The 16,964-nt window shown below is 37.8% G+C and overlaps 1 protein-coding gene across 1 annotated transcript in view; it reads left to right on the forward strand.

The window, feature by feature from the left end:
* Nucleotides 1-1,244, forward strand: part of CAT (catalase) — a 37,392-nt gene extending 36,148 nt beyond the window's left edge. The window contains exons 12-13 of the mRNA XM_081241358.1: nt 151-234; nt 549-1,244. Of these exons, the coding sequence (XP_081097484.1) occupies nt 151-234; nt 549-614 (150 nt within the window). The 3' untranslated portion in view covers nt 615-1,244. The remainder of the gene's footprint in view (nt 1-150; nt 235-548) is intronic.
* Nucleotides 1,245-16,964: the final 15,720 nt, after the last annotated feature.

Here is a 16,964-nt window from a genome sequence, read left to right on the forward strand (position 1 = left end):
AGCCTTCCTCCATGTTGGTAAATGCTGTATGGTTCTGCCTCCCGTGGAAGCGTCCGTCCTCCCCTCTGGAGTCGACCCTGTGAGGCGGACTCTGGGGGCTGGTGTAGTGAGGGCTAGACTAATGTTTACATTATTTTCACTTGGTTACAGGTTAAGAACTTCAGTGATGTCCATCCTGACTATGGGGCCCGCATCCAGGCTCTTTTGGACAAATACAACGCTGAGAAACCTAAGGTGAGCCCAGAGCATCCTGGCTGTGGCAGAGGGGGTGTGTTGTGGATAGGCATAGTTGGGTTTCCTTTTATGATGTTTCTCCTCAGGGACAGCTATTCCGTTTCTTAAGCAGCTGTTCAGAATCTCATTTGAGATATAAGAACTCACCTGGAAAGCACATGCTCCTCGTTTTAGCCTTGGGCAGTGTAAGACAGTCTAAGGTGAACAAATTCTGAATGCTTATTTTCATCTGAGCACAGATTAAAGCTAAGATAAATACTGAGTTGCTGCCCAAGTGAGTTAAGTAACCTGCTGGTCTTGGTCTTTCGAAACAGAGCGCAATTCACACCTATGTAAATCCCGGGTCTCACTTGGCTGCAAGGGAGAAAGCCAATCTGTGAGGGTTTTCCGTCCGCCTATGAAGCAAAGCATAATGTTGACACACATGCCCACTCATCGCTGGATGGAAGATTCTCCTGCACTAGACGTGCAAATGCAAGTTTATGTCTGTAAAATGATAATCGCAGGTTTCTATAGCAAATAACGTAATAATGGCTTTTAATGCTATTTTCCTAGGGGTAAATGAACATTAGAGCTTAACAATCATTTGAAAGAAACGTGTATTTGCTTTTGACAGCTGATTATTTACTTAGAATGACTAGAATGAAAGTTTCTAGCAGAAATATGATTTTATTTGATAAGAAAAAATCTTGGTGAAATTAATATGTTTACATATCATCTCATGGCCTGTTATATAAAAATATGGCTGTAATTATATAAGAAGAAAAGATAAAGATAATCCACTCAGAAATTTAAATTTTTCTAAGTTCTTTATAGGAAGCACAATTTGGTGTCTTTTGAAAATAACTTCAGTACCATCATGGCTTAATGTTTATTCCTGCTTGGAATTGATCAGATTTTTTATAACTTGGAATTACATTTATGCTAATATAGTATTGATTTTGCAACAGGCTGATCTGTAATTGCGTATCCTTTTACAATAAAATAATCTGTAAATAAAAATAGAAGATGGTATTTGGTTTCTTTAGGCTCCATATATAACTTGGAATGTCTCAAGACTCTGAATCTGAGTGTCATCTGTTATCAGATACTTACCCTTATAATTGAAAATATCATCCTCACAAGGGTAGTATGTTATTTGTTTAAAACAATAGCCTTTAGACATAGCCTCTGAGATACAGGGGACCAGAACTTTATTCTATTGGGAAAACAGCAAATTTCCCAGCTTTGAAAATTGCTTAGATCTCTTGTTCATTAGCTCACTCCTTTATCTAATTATGAGTTTTAATTAAAAAATTTTTTTTCCTTTTTTTCTTCCCAGTTTTATTGATATATAATTGGCATACAGCACTGTATAAATTTGACTCATATACATCATGAAATGATTATCACAAAAAGTTTAGTTAATGGGAATGCCCTGGTGGTCCAGTGGTTAGGACCCAGTCCTCTCACTGCCAGGGGCCCACGTTCGATCCCTGGTTGGGGAGCTAAGATTCCGCAAGCTGCGTGTTGCGGCCAAAAAAAAATAATAAGTTTAGTTAACATTAATCACCTCATATAGATACTGTACGACATTAAAGAACTAGAAAAAAATTTTTTTCATGTGATGAGAACTCTTAGGATTTACTCTCTTAACAATTTTCATATGTAACACACAGTAGCATTAATGATGTTTATTGTACATGACATCTCTAGTACTTATTTATCTTATAACTAGAAGTTTGTACCTTTTGACTGCCTCTCTCCAGTTCCCCTCTCCCCTACCCACACCTGATAGTAACCACAAATCTGATCTCTTTTTCTTTTTTTAAAATAATTAATTAATTAATTTATTTTGGCTGCGTTGGGTCTTCGTTGCTGCATGCGGGCTTTCTCTAGTTGCGGCGAGTGGGGACTACTCTTCGTTGCTGTGTGCGGGCTCCTCATTGCCATGGCTTCTCTTGTCATGGAGCATGGGCTCTAGGCACATGGGCTTCAGTAGTTGTGGCACACGGGCTCAGTAGTTGTGGCTCGCGGGCCCTAGAGCACAGGCTTAGTAGCTGTGGCGCACGGGCTTAGATGCTTCGCAGCATGTGGGATCTTTCTGGATCCCCTGCGTTGGCAGGTGGATTTTTATCCACTGTGCCACCAGGGAAGTCCCTGATCTCTTTTTCTTAGTATGTTGATGAAGTATAAATAACCTACAACACGATGTTAGTTCCTGTTACACAACATAGTGATTCGGTATTTCTGTACATTTAAAAATGATCACCACTATAAGTCTGGTTATGATATGTATGATACCATACAACAGTATTACATAGTTATTGACAATATTCCCCACACTGTACATTTCATACCTATGACTCATTTATTTTGCAACTGTAAGTTTGTACCTCTTAATCTCCCTCACCTATTTCTTTCCTCCCCCTACCACCCTCTCCTCTGGCAGCTTTGTTATGATTGTTCATTTTGGATTTTAGATGCCACATGTAAATGAAATCATGCAGAATTTGTCTTTATCTGACTTATTTCACTTAGCATAATACCCTCTAGGTCCATCTGTGCTGTTGCAGATGGCAAGATGTTATTCTTTTTTATGATTGAGTAATATTCCATTATATATCACATCTTTTTATCCATTCGTCTGTGGATGGGCACTTAGGTTGTTTCCATATCTTGGCTATTGTAAATAATGCTGCAGTTAACATAGGGCTGTATATATCTTTTTGAATTAGTGTTTTTGTTTTCTTCAGATAAATACACACGAGGGGAATTGCTGGATCATATGGTAGTCTTTTTAAAAAGTTTGAGGAATCTCCATACTGTTTTCCATAATGGCTGCACCAATTTGCATTCCCACCAACTGCACGAAGGTTCTCTTTTCTCCACATCCTTGCCAACACTTGTTATTTGTTGTCTTTTTGACATTAGCCATGCTGACAAGTGTATCTCATTGTGGTTTGGATTTGAATTTCCCTGATAATTAGTGATGTTGAGCATTTTTTCATGTGCCTGATTGCCATCTGTATGTCTTCTTTGGAAAAATGTCTATTCAGGTCCTCTGCTCATTTTTAAATCAAGTTGTTTGTTTTTTTGACGTTGAGCTATGTAAGTTCTTTGTATATTTTGGATATTAACTGCTTATCAGATAGATCATTTGCAAATATCTTCTCCCATGGAGTAGGGCCTCTTTGTTTTGTTGATAGTTTCCTTAGCTGTGCAAAAACTTTTTAGTTTGATGTAGTCTCACTTTATTTATTATTGTTTCTGTTTCCCTTGCCTGAGGAGACAGATCCAAAAAAATATTACCCAAACCAATATCAAAGAGCTTACTGCCTGTTTTCTTCTAGAAGTTTTATGCTTTCAGGTCTTACATTTAACTTTTTAATCCATTTTGAATTTATTTTTATGCATGGTGTGAGAGAGTAGTCCAGTTTGATTCTTTTGCCTGTAGCTGTCCAATTTTCCCAACACCATTTATTGAAGAGGCTGTGTTTTCCCCATTGTATGTTCTTACCTCCTTTGTTGTATATTAACTACCTGGATAGGTGTGGGTTCATTTCTGGGCTTCTATTCTGTTCCATTGATCTATATGTCTGTTTTTGTGACATACTGTTTTTTAATGATTTTTTTTTATTTTTAGGAAGTCCTATTTTTATTTTTTCCCTTTTATGGACTGTGCTTTTTGGTGTCATATCTTTGCCAAACCCAAGTTCACAGAGATTTCTCCTATCTTTTCTTATAGATGATTTAGAGGGTTTTGTTTGTTTGTTTGTTTTGCGGTACACGGGCCTCTCACTGTTGTGGCCTCTCCCGTTGCGGAGCACAGGCTCCAGACACGCAGGCTCAGCGGCCATGGCTCACGGGCCCAGCTGCTCCGCGCGGCATGTGGGATCTTCCCGGACCGGGGCACGAACCCACGTCCCCTGCATCGGCAGGCGGACTCTCAACCACTGCGCCACCAGGGAAGCCCGTGACATACTGTTTTGATTACTGTAGCTTCGTAATATAGTTTGAAATCAGGGAGCATGGTGCTTCCAGCTTTGTTCTTTCTCAAGATTGTTTTGGCTATTTGGGGCCTTTAGTGTTTCCACACAAATTTTAGAATTATTTGTCCTAGTTCTGTGAAGAACACCATTGGTATTTTGATAGGGATTCCATTGAATCTATAGATTGCCTTGAGTAGTATGGTCATTTTAACAATATTAATTCTTCCAATCCATGAATATGGTATATCTTTCCACCTGTTTGTGTTATCTTCAGTTTCTTTCACCTAGTGTCTTATAGTTTTCTAAGCACAGGCTTTTTGTCTCCTTAGTTAGATTTATTCCTAGGTATTTTATTCTTTTTGATACAACTTAAATGGGATAGTTTTCTTAATTTCTCTTTCTGACAGTTTGTTGTTAGTGCATAGAAATGCGACAGATTTCTGAACATTAATTTTGTATCCTGCAATTTCACTGAATTCATTGTAGTTTTATGATTATGAATTTTTAAAACAGGGCTCAGAACCTCAAGTTTTTTTTTTTTTTTTTTTGGAGCAAAAGTCTGTCCTGTCAGTGACAGTGCTAATTATGACCCAGGGGCTAGGCCCAGGAAGAGTAGGCACTCAAAAATCATCTAAAACAAATAGGATCTGTCAAACACCTCTTGAAATATACCAATTTAAATAAAATCACATTCTTTACATTCTGCCTGAATTTTAAAGTGCCACCGTCTGGACAAAATCAGGAAGTCCAGATGATTGTGTTGGTCACTGAGGCCAAGGCACTCTTGATTCCTTGATTTCAGGCATGACTCCTCACATAGACATGACCAGTATGTGAACAGCAGAGAGATGTATACACAGTTGGGAAGACGTGATATTGTACAATAGTTTCTACCACAGTATTCCAAGAAACAAGAGTGACTATCCTGAGTTCCTCACCAAAATAGGGGGCTGGATTGCCACACTGCTACTCATTTTCTCCTTCCTTCTCAACTGTACTCTTGGAGCCTATTCAAGATAACTAATACTTTCAAAGAAATGACAATAAAATAAAGATATAACATTAATCCTGGTTGTCCTTAGGTAAAGGGTTTCCTTTGATGCTTATCAGCCTTTAAAAAATCTTTAAAAATAACAAAACCTATGTCATAAAACTCTCATGCCATTGAGTATGAAATGATCAAACCCATACACTGTTGGACAGGATGTAAAATGGTGTTGCACAAGAAGTGTAACCACGTCCATTTTCGGCCCCATGAGGAATCGAAAGGAAAATAGTCTTTCCATGAAAAAGAGTATAATAAAATCCCCCCCTCCCCCGTCACTGCAATAGGGGAGAGAACAAAAAGGCAGTAGACAGAAAGGACTCAGATAAAACAGAATACTGTAGCATCGTGCTAAAAGAGAAAAGAAACTATTTCCAGCTTGATCAGGAAAGAGCAAAGACCTTTTTCCAGGGCATACTGAATAGAAGCAAAATTTCCCAAAATGAAAAGCTCAAGTTTTTTCATTTGTTTTTAACCCGTATTTGTCTATCATGCTTGAAAATCAAGGGGAACACTTTAAAAATGAGTTCTGAATGCTAATTGAAAACTTGTTTTCCTTGAAAATTCTTATTCCCTTCATCTCAGATCTTCAAAACCAGTTTGTGCTTACTCTTAGGAGTCACATCTTGGGCGTCAGGAAACCATTAGACACTAGTAGACACAAATTACCAATCTTTTAGCTCAAACTCCTTTACTCTCCTGTCAAAACTCTCCTGCTTAAATTCCTCCTGTGTTTGAATGTGCCTGGAAACTGTTATATTTGTAGACATGGAAAATAAATTTATCCATTTGTACCCAATGGTGAATACTTTCAATATAGTAACTTTACTATATAGTTACATCTCTTTATTAAATATATAAGTTAAAGTCATAAAAATTAATATACTTTGATGATGGGAAGGAGGTTATTTATTTAAATATTGGTTATAAACACCGTGTTTTTGAGCTGATTTTCTGCTTTGTTCTATTCTGTAGTCTAAAAATAAGCTGGTAGTTAAATTACATGTATCTAACATGGTTCCATATGTAAAAATCTGCATGGAAGTGTCCCCAGTTCTACTCTGCAGACGTATTTTGTAATTTTCCAATATAAATACTGATGAAGTTAACTTTTCCATTTGGATTTTACTTCCTGGGAGTTACTATCTAATGATATTACTTTTAAGTGACATTAAGATACACAGGACCCATGGTAATGGCTAGCTCATAATAACGGCAAAAGTGCAAGAATGCAAGAAAAGGAAACCTGTTTTTCCTTTCTCAGGAAATCGGGATTGCAATTCAAATTGCACAAGTGCGTTTTCAAGCCTTTGTTCATATCATGCCCACTAATATTTCATTGGCCAAAGCAAGTCACATGGTTAAGCCCAAGTCAAAGGGTGAGGCAGTGTACTGTACCCACAGAGCCAATTGTGTGTGTGTGTGTGAACATATCTGGACATTAACCTAATTTCCCATAGGCCTCCCCTCTCATCAGTTCTTCAACACTACTAGCAACTTCCCTTAGTCATTGCCCTCTTCTTGTCCTTACTTCCCCTGTTTAGATTTTGTAATTACTCCAGAACCCAGCCTTGGTAAACTAGGCCTCTCACTTATTCATTTCTTACACTGGAAATGACTGTGGCAGGAGCAAAACATAGCCCTACAAAGTGGGCTTTTAAAAATTTGACCACAACCTCAAGTGGGCCCTCAGCACTGCCTGGAAATCTGCCTTTCCTTCCTCAGTAAACTCTCCCACTCCCTCTGCTCCTAGTTCATCAAGGATAGGATAACTTTCTTATCTTTTCCTCCACCAAAGTCCTCCATCTTGCCAGCACTGACATCCAAGGGCTCTTTTTTCCTTCCTGTTGACACAGATGAGTTTGGTTCATATTGAAAGTTAGCACCCTGTATGTGCGCTGGTCCATGCCCTTCTTCCTGCTCTGGAATTCTGCATCATTCTTCTCAGAATGCAGACCTGCTCTTGTAAGTCTCCCCGAATCCTCTCTTGATCTCATAGGCCTCTCTTGTTATTTGCCCCCTTTATTCTTCTCCCCAATATCTTATAAGAATTGCCTTTACTTGCTATCTTCACTCTCTTTTGTCCTTTCTTGAACCTACAAGCAGACTGCCCTTGCCAAGGTCACCAATGACTTCCATGCCACTAAAATCCAATGGTTCCATCCAGCAATCCCACTTCTGGGTATATCCCCAAAAGGAGTGGAAGCAGACACCTGAAGAGATATGTGTACAATGTGTAGCATTATTCACGAGGGCCAAAAGGTGAAAACAACTTAAGGGTCCATTGGTGGATGAATGGATAAACAAAATGTATATCCAGACAGTGGAATATTATTAAGCCTTAAAAAGGAAGAAAATTCTGACACACACTACAACATGGATGAACCTTGAAGACATTATGCTAAGTGAAATGAGTCTGACACAGAAGGACAACTATGGTATGATTCTACTTCTATGAGGTACCTAGAATAGTCAAATGCACAAAGACAGAAAGTAGAATGGTGGTTGCCAGGGGTGGGAGGAAGGGAGAAATGAGGAATTCTTGTTTAATGGGTGCAGAGTTTCAATTTGGGACGATGAAAATATTCTGGAGATGGATGGTGGTGATGGTTGCACAACAGCATGAATTTATTTGCCACTGAGCTGTACACTTAAAAATGGTTAAAGTGGTAATTTTTTTTTTTTTTTTGCCGTACGCGGGCCTCTCACCGCCGCGGCCTCTCCCATTGTGGAGCACAGGCTCCGGACGCGCAGGCTCAGCGGCCATGGCTCATGGGCCCAGCCGCTCCGCGGCATGTGGGATCTTCCCGGCCCGGGGCACGAACCCGTGTCCCCTGCATCGGCAGGCGGACTCTCAACCGCTGCACCACCAGGGAAGCCCCTAAAGTGGTAAATTTTATGTATATTTTACCACACACCACACACACACACATACAAAGCCCAATGGTCCATTCTCATACCTTGCTTGGCCTCTTAGCAGTGTTTAAAACACTTGATCATTGGCACCTTTTAAAAAAAAAAAACAAACAGCTTTTTTTTGAGATAAAATTCACATACCATAAAATTCACCCATTTAAAGTGTATAATTCAGTAGTTTTTATTATAGGCACAGCGTTGTGCAATCAACACCACAATAAATTTTAGAACATCTCTGTCAACCCCCAAAAAACCTTGTACCCATTAGCAGCACTCACCATTCCCCCAACTTAATCTTGCCCTGCAACCCTTGGCCATCATGAATCTGTCTATAGATTTGCGTACATACACATTTTATTTAAATGGAATCATACAACATGTGATCTTTTGTGACTGGCTTCTTTCACTTAGTATAATGTTATCAAGATTCTTACATGTTGTATCATGGATCAGTACTACATTTCCTTTTATTGCCAAATAATATTCCACTGTATGAATAAGCTTTTTTATTGATCCATTCATCAGTTGGTAGATGTTTGGGTTGTTTCTACCTTTTTGGCTATTGTGAATAATCCTGCTATGAATATTTGTGTACGTGTTTTTGTGTGGACATGTGTTTTCATTTCTCACATTCTCACCTTCTTAAAATGCGTTTTCACTTGTCTTCTGGCACACCACTCTCTAAAAATCGACTCCTTGTGTTTTAAAATCTACTACTCTTCTAAAATGAGGGCTTGGTCTGGGTTATAGAAACACTGAGAGATTACCTTGTTGCTTTCAAATTCAGTGTAGAATTTCAGTTTAAAAACATTAATTTTTTCCTTTCCCATATAAAGGGGCATCACTCTAATTTGTAATCTCTGCTACAGAAATGAGTTTTAAGAATTTCTTAGCACTTGCTGTTCTGAAAGAAAAACAATGGGCAAACTGCTTGGCCATGTCTTTGCCTCTTACTTCATGATAAAGGCAAAGGGCCAAATTCTATTTTCAATGATCTGATAAGACAAATTGAAGGCTTTAAAATCCTTATCAGAGTTTTAAAGATGTGAAAGGTTAGTGGAGGTGAACTCAAAAAGTTACGTATACTTTTGGTACATGTGAAACAACCTTAGCCACTGGGAGCAGACACCAAAAACAATGGAAACTACAAACCTGCAGCCTGTGAAAAGGAGACCCCAAACACAGTAAGTTAAGCAAAATGAGAAGACAGAGAAACACACAGCAGATGAAGGAGCAAGGTAAAAACCCACCAGACCAAACAAACGAAGAGGAAATAGGCAGTCTATCTGAAAAAATAATTCAGAGTAATGATAGTAAAGAAGATCCAAAATTTTGGAAATAGAATGTAGAAAATATAAGAAATGTTCAACAAGGACCTAGAAGAACTAAAGAGCAAACAAACAATGATGAACAACACAATAAATGAAATTAAAAATACTCTAGAAGGAATCAATAGCAGAATAACTGAGGCAGAAGAACAGATAAGTGACCTGGAAGATAAAATAGTGGAAGTAACTACCGCAGAGAAAAATAAAGAAAAAAGAATGAAAAGAATTGAGGACAGTCTCAGAGACCTCTGGGACAACATTAAATGCACCAACATTCAAATTATAGGGGTCCCAGAAGAAGAAGGGAAAAAGAAAGGGACTGAGAAAATATTTGAAGAGATTATAGTTGAAAACTTCCCTAATATGGGAAAGGAAATGTTAGTCAAGTCCAGAAAGCACAGAGAGTCCCATACAGGATAAATCTAAGGAGAAACATGCCAAGCAAGACACATATTAATCAAACTATCAAAAATTAAATTCAAACAAAAAATATTAAAAGCAGCAAGGGAAAAAGAACAAATAACATACAAGAGAATAACCATAAGGTTAACAGCTGATCTTTCAGCAGAAACTCTACAAGCCAGAAGGGAGTGGCAGGACATATTTAAAGTGATGAGAGGGAAAAACCTACAACCAAGATTACTCTACCCAGCAAGTATCTCATTCAGACTCGATGGAGAAGTCAAAAGCTTTTCAGACAAGCAAAAGCTAAGAGAATTCTGCATCACCAAACCAGCTTTACAACAAATGCTAAAGGAACTTCTCTAGGCAGGAAACACAAGAGAAGGAAAAGACCTACAATAACAGACCCAAAACAATTAAAATGGTAATAGGAACATACATATCAATAATTACCTTAAATATAAATGGATTAATGCTCCAACCAAAAGACATAGGCTGGCTGAACAGATTCAAAAACAAGACCCATACATATGCTGTCTACAAGAAACCCACTTCAGACCTAGGGACACATACAGACTGAAAGTGAGGGGACGGAATAAGATATTCCATGCAAATGGAAATCAAAAGAAAGCTGGAGTTATGACCACCTAGAGGTGTGGGATAGGGAGGGAGATGCAAGAGGGAAGAGACATGGGGATATATGTATATGTATAACTGATTCACTTTGTTATAAAGCAGAAACTAACACACCATTGTAAAGCAATTATACTCCAATAAAGATGTTAAAAAAAAAAGGAAAGCTGGAGTAGCAATTCTCATATCAGACAAAATAGACTTTAAAATAAAGACTTTTGCAAGAGACAAAGAAGGGCACTACCTAATGATCAAGGGATCAATCCAAGAAGAAGATATGACAACTGAAAATATTTATGCACCCAAAATAGGAGCACCTCAATACATAAGACAAATGCTAACAGCCATAAAAGGGGAAATCGACAGTAACACAATCGTAGTAGGGGACTTTAACACCCCACTTTCATCAATGGACAAATCATCCAAAATGAAAATAAATAAGGAAACACAAGCTTTAAATGACACATTAAACAAAATGGGCTGAATTGATATTTATAGGACATTCCATCCAAAAACAGCAGAATACACTTTCAAGTGCACATGGAACATTCTCAAGGATAGACCATATCTTGGGTCACAAATTGTGCCTTGGTAAATTTAAGAAAATTGAAATCTTATCAAGTATCTTTTCTGACCACAACGCTATGAGATTAGATATCAATTACAGGAAATAAAACTGTAAAAAATACAAACACATGGAGGCTAAACTATACACTATTAAATAACAAAGAGATCACCGCAGAAATTAAAGGTGAAATCAAAAAATTCCTAGAATGAAATGACAATGAAAACACGATGACACAAAACCTATGGGATGCAGCAAAAGCAGTTCTAAGAGGGAAGTTTATAGCAATACAATCCTACCTCAAGAAAAAGAAACATCTCAAATAAACAACCTAACCTTACACCTAAAGCAATTAGAGAAAGAAGAACAAAAAATTCCCAAAGTTAGCAGAAGGAAAGAAATCATAAAGATAAGATCAGAAATAAATGAAAAAGAAATGAAGGAAACGATAGCAAAGATCAATAAAACTAAAAGCTGGTTCTTTGAGAAGATAAACAAAATTGATAAACCATTAGCCAGACTCATCAAGAAAAAAAGGTAGAAGATTCAAATCAACAGAATTAGAAATGAAAAAGGAGAAGTAACAACTGACACTGCAGAAATACTAAGGATCATGAGAGATTATTACAAGCAACTCTCTGTCAATAATATGGACAACCTGGAAGAAATGGACAAATTCTTAGAAAAGTACAACCTTCCAAGACTGAACAAGGAAGAAATAGAAAATATAAACAGACCAAACACAAGCACTGAAATTGAAACTGTGATTAAAAATCTTCCACCAAACAAAAGCCCAGGACCAGATGGCTTCACAGGTGAATTCTATCAAACATTTAGAGAAAAGCTAATACTGATCCTTCTCAAACTCTTCCAAAATATAACAGAGGGAGGTACACTCCCAAGCTCATTCTATGAGGCCACCATCACCCTGATACCAAAACCAGACAAAGATGTCACAAAAAAGAAAACTACAGGCCAATATTACTGATGAACATAGATGCAAAAATCCTCAACAAAATACTAACAAACGGAATCCAACAGTGCATTAAAAGGATCAAACACCATGATCAAGTGGGGTTTATCCCAGGAATGCAAGGATTCTTCAATATATGCAAATCAATCAATGTGATACACCATATTAACAAACTGAAGGATAAAAACCATATGATCATCTCAATAAATGCAGAAAAAGCTTTCGACAAAATTCAGTGCTCAATTATGATAAAAATTCTCCAGAAAGTAGGTATAGAGGGAACCTACCTCAACATAATAAAGGCCATATATGACAAACCCACAGCAAACATCATTCTCAATGGTGAAAAACTGAAACCATTTCCTCTAAGATCAGGAACAAGACAAGGTTGCCCGCTCTCAGCACTATTATTCAACATAGTTTTAGAAGTTTTAGCCACAGCAATCAGAGAAGAAAAAGAAATAAAAGAATCCAAATTGGAAAAGAAGAAATAAAATTGTCACTGTTTGCATGTGACATGATACTATACATAGATCATCCTAAAGATGCTACCAGAAAACTACTAGAGCTAATCAATGAATTTGGTAGAGTAGCAGGATACAAAAGTAATGTACAGAAATCTCTTGCATTCCTATACACTAATGATGAAAATCTGAAAGAGAAATTAAGGAAACACTCCCATTTACCATTGCAACAAAAAGAATAAAATACCTAGGAATAAACTTACCTAAGGAGACAAAAAACCTATATGCAGAAAACTATAAGACACTGATGAAAGAAATTAAAGATGATACAAACAGATGGAGAGATATACCATGTTCTTGGATTGGAAGAATCAACATCATGAAAATGCCTATACTACCCAAAGCAATCTACAGATTCTGTGCAATCCCTATCAAACTACAAATGTCAGTTTTCACAGAACTAGAACAAAAAATTTCACAATTTGTATGGAAACACAAAAGACTGCAAATAGCTAAAGTGATCTTGAGAAAGAAAAGCAGAGCTGGAGGAATCAGGCACCCTGACTTCAGTCTATACTACAAAGCTACAGTGATCAAGACAGTATGGTACTGGCACAAAAACAGAAATATAGATCATAGGAACAGGATAGAAAGCCCAGAGATAAACCCATGCACCTATGGCCACCTTATCTTTGATAAAGGAGGCAAGAGTATACAATGGAGAAAAAACATTCTCTTCAATAAGTGGTGCTGGGATAACTGGACAGCTACACGTAAAAGAATGAAATTAGAACACTCCCTAACACCATACACAAAAATAAACTCAAAATGGATTAAAGACCTAAATGTAAGGCCAGACACTATCAAACTCTTAGAGACAAACATAGGCAGAACACTCTATGACATAAATCACAGCAAGATCCTTTTTGACCCACCTCCTAGAGAAATGGAAATAAAAACAAAAATAAACAAATGGCACCTAATGAAACTTAAAACCTCTTGCACAGCAAAGGAAACCATAAACAAGACGAAAAGACAACCCTCAGAATGAGAGAAAATATTTGCAAACGAAGCAACTGACGAAGGATTAATCTCCAAATTATACAAGCAGCACATGCAGCTCGATATCAAAAAAATAAAGCAACCCAATCCAAAAATGGGCAGAAGACCTAAATAGACATTTCTACAAAGAAGATATACAGATTGCCAACAAACACATGAAAGGATGCTCAACATCACTAATCATTAGAGAAATGCAAATCAAAACTACAATGAGGTATCACTTCACACCAGTCAGAATGGCCATCATCAAAAAATCTACAATCAATGAATGCTGGAGAGGGTGTGGAGAAAAGGGAACCCTCTTGCACTGTTGGTGGGAATGTAAATTGATACAGCCACTATGGAGAACAGTATGGAGGTTCCTTACAAAACTAAAAACAGAACTACCATATGACCCAGCAATCCCACTACTGGGCATATACCCTGAGAAAACCATAATTCAAAAAGAGTTATGTACCACAATGTTCATTGCAGCATTACTTACAATAGCCAGGACATGGAAGCAACCTAAGTGTCCATTGACAGATGAATGGATAAAGAAGTTGTGGCACATATATACAATGGAATATTACTCAGCCATAAAAATAAACGAAATTGAGTTATTTGTATTGAGGAGGATGGACCTAGATTCTATCATATGAATGAAGTAAGTCAGAAAGAGAAAAAATACTGTATGCGAACACATATATATGGAATCTAAAAAAAAAAATTGTTCTGAGGAACCTAGCGGCAGGACATGAATAAAGACACAGACATCGAGAATGGACTTGAGGACATGGGTAGGAGGAAGGGTAAGCTGGGACGAAGTGAGAGAGTGGCATGGACATATATACACTACCAAATGTAAAATAGATAGCTAGTAGGAAGCAGCTGCATAGCATAGGGAGATCAGCTCGGTACTTTGTGACCAACTAGAGGAGTGTGATAAGGAGGGTGGGAGGGAGATGCAAGAGGGAGGGTATATGGGGATATATGTATGCATATAGCTGATTCACTTTGTTATACAGCAGAAACTAACACAACATTGTAAAGCAATTATACTCCAATGAAGATGTTTTAAAAAAAAAAGATACATGCACCACAATGTTTAAAGAAGCATTATTTACAATTGCCAAGATGTGGAAGCAACCTAAGTGTCCATTGACAGACGAATGGATAAAGAATATGTGGTACATATATACAATGGAATATTACTCAGCCATAAAAGAGAATGAAATTTTGCCATTATCAGCCATTATAGATGGACTTGGAGGTCATTATCCTTAGTGAAATAAGTCAGAGAACAACAAATACTGTATGATATCCTTATATGTGGAATCTAAAAAATACAACCAACTGGTGAATATAACAAAAAAGAAGCAGACTCAGAGATATGGAGAACAAACTAGTGGTTGCTGGTTGGGGAGGGGCAAGATAGGGGTGGGGGAGGGGAAGGCACACACTATTGGGTGTATAATAGGCCACAAGGATGTACTGTACAGTATGGGGAATATAGCCAGTAGTTTGTAATAACTGTAAATGGCGTGTAACCTTTAAAAATTGTATTAAAAAGAAAAAAACAAAGAAAACCCTCAAACCAACCACAACAGTGCAAGAACAAAGTTCAGTGTCTGAGGCAGCATGAAGTGGTGACCAAATGCTCTTCCACTCAGGTCCTGGAAATTACTGTGACAGGCACTGAGAAACTAGTGGTACTAGATGTGATTTTCAAAAAGAAATTGGTAATCTGGATTTGTCTGTAAATGTCCTGATTTTTAAACAAGGCAACTAATTCAAAATAAGAAACAAAACAAAACCTCAAAACACAAGCAAAAAAAAAAATGTGTGTGTGTGTGTGCACACCAAACAAAAACATAGCTCTAGGACCCACTGGACCATGCCTTCCATCTTGTGAGGGGACCTCTGTCTTAGGATAGAAAGGTGGTGGGGAGGATCACTTCATATATTTCTTGCATATTTTGGGGCTCTCTGGGAATCTCCATCCCCTAAATGCTAGAAAATGGAAGGCTCATCAAAGGTTTTATACGTTGTCAATGTTTGCTGAGTCGGCCTTGCTAAATTGAACAATATGGAGACAGTGTAACATGTTAAATATTTTATTCACATTGTTTACAAACTGTATCCACCTGGAAAACACATGAATCTAAAAAATAGACTATTTTACAGTCATTCACATTTTTTAAAAACAAGTTACTTTTGACGTGAAACTCTAAGATGGAGGCCCTCAGCCTGTATTGTCGTTCAGTGCCTCGTCACATGAGGCTTCCTGCTCTGGGGAAGGAGTTCTAGGGGCAGTTCACCCAGCTGGAGGTCACTAATGGCTCACCTACCAGTGACTGATGAGAAAATGTCAGTGCATACTTTAACTTGTGAACATTCACTGGTGTAAATCCACCTTCACTAATTTTGTCAGGGAAATATGCATTTTAGAGCTTGCGTACTCATCGGGTGGGAAGACAAAACGAGAGGCTCATAATTTAATTGGCCATTACAGAGCCATCAAGACATTCCCAGTTCTATAAAGGTGTAACGTCTTGCCCACAGACAGAATCAATGAATTACGATCTTATTGTGTTGAGAACTTGAATCATAGAAACAGAGGTGATTTGGAAATTGATGTAAGCGTCTGTCGACTCTTTGCACATCTGATGCCTCCCACCTAGGAGAAGAGGGGGAATACACTCAGCAAGAATTAAGAATGTGCCTAATTTTGTGTTACTCCAGAAGGATGGCCATGGGAGTTTTGCTGAGTGGCTAAAAAGATGTTCTGGTTAAGAAACTCGCTATTAACCTATGCTAAATCCAATTATGTACCATCTTGATGGCTTAGCTCCTTTACTAATTAAGAAACTTTTCTATGGAATTTGACTTTAACAATTTAAAATCTACAGTATGTTTGTCTTACCCACATCTCACCCCGTCCTACTATATTAACTAAAAGCTAATCATTTTTATTTTGCTTTGTGAGCTGCCACAGTTAACTATGTGAAAACTTTTGAGCCTTTGGAATGGGAGCACCGGATGAGCCTCTAATGGCAGAATTGGATCCTTTTTCTCTGAGCAGCACCAATGGCACAGGGCATTGTGGTTCTGCAACTCTTCATTAGGGAAGTGATGTTTGATCAGGGTACCACAAAAGATCATCCCCTCCTCCCCTCGGGTAAAAAAAAAAAAAAAAAGGAAGTTCTTAAGGGTTGCTGTCATCACCCCCAAGTAGACAACAACAACTCTGAATCCAAATGTAAGCTGAGATGTGGAGAAATTTTATCCGCACGTTTGCAGGCTTTTAAAAAAGTGAACTTTCAATGTCTATTGCAATCTATTGTTTTAAAAGACAGAAATCCATAAAATGAGCTTGATGATGGAGCAGA

This window comes from Mesoplodon bidens, assembly GCF_964165515.1.
Source record: "Mesoplodon bidens genome assembly, chromosome: 7".
In the NCBI taxonomy this organism is placed as follows: domain Eukaryota; kingdom Metazoa; phylum Chordata; class Mammalia; order Artiodactyla; family Ziphiidae; genus Mesoplodon; species Mesoplodon bidens.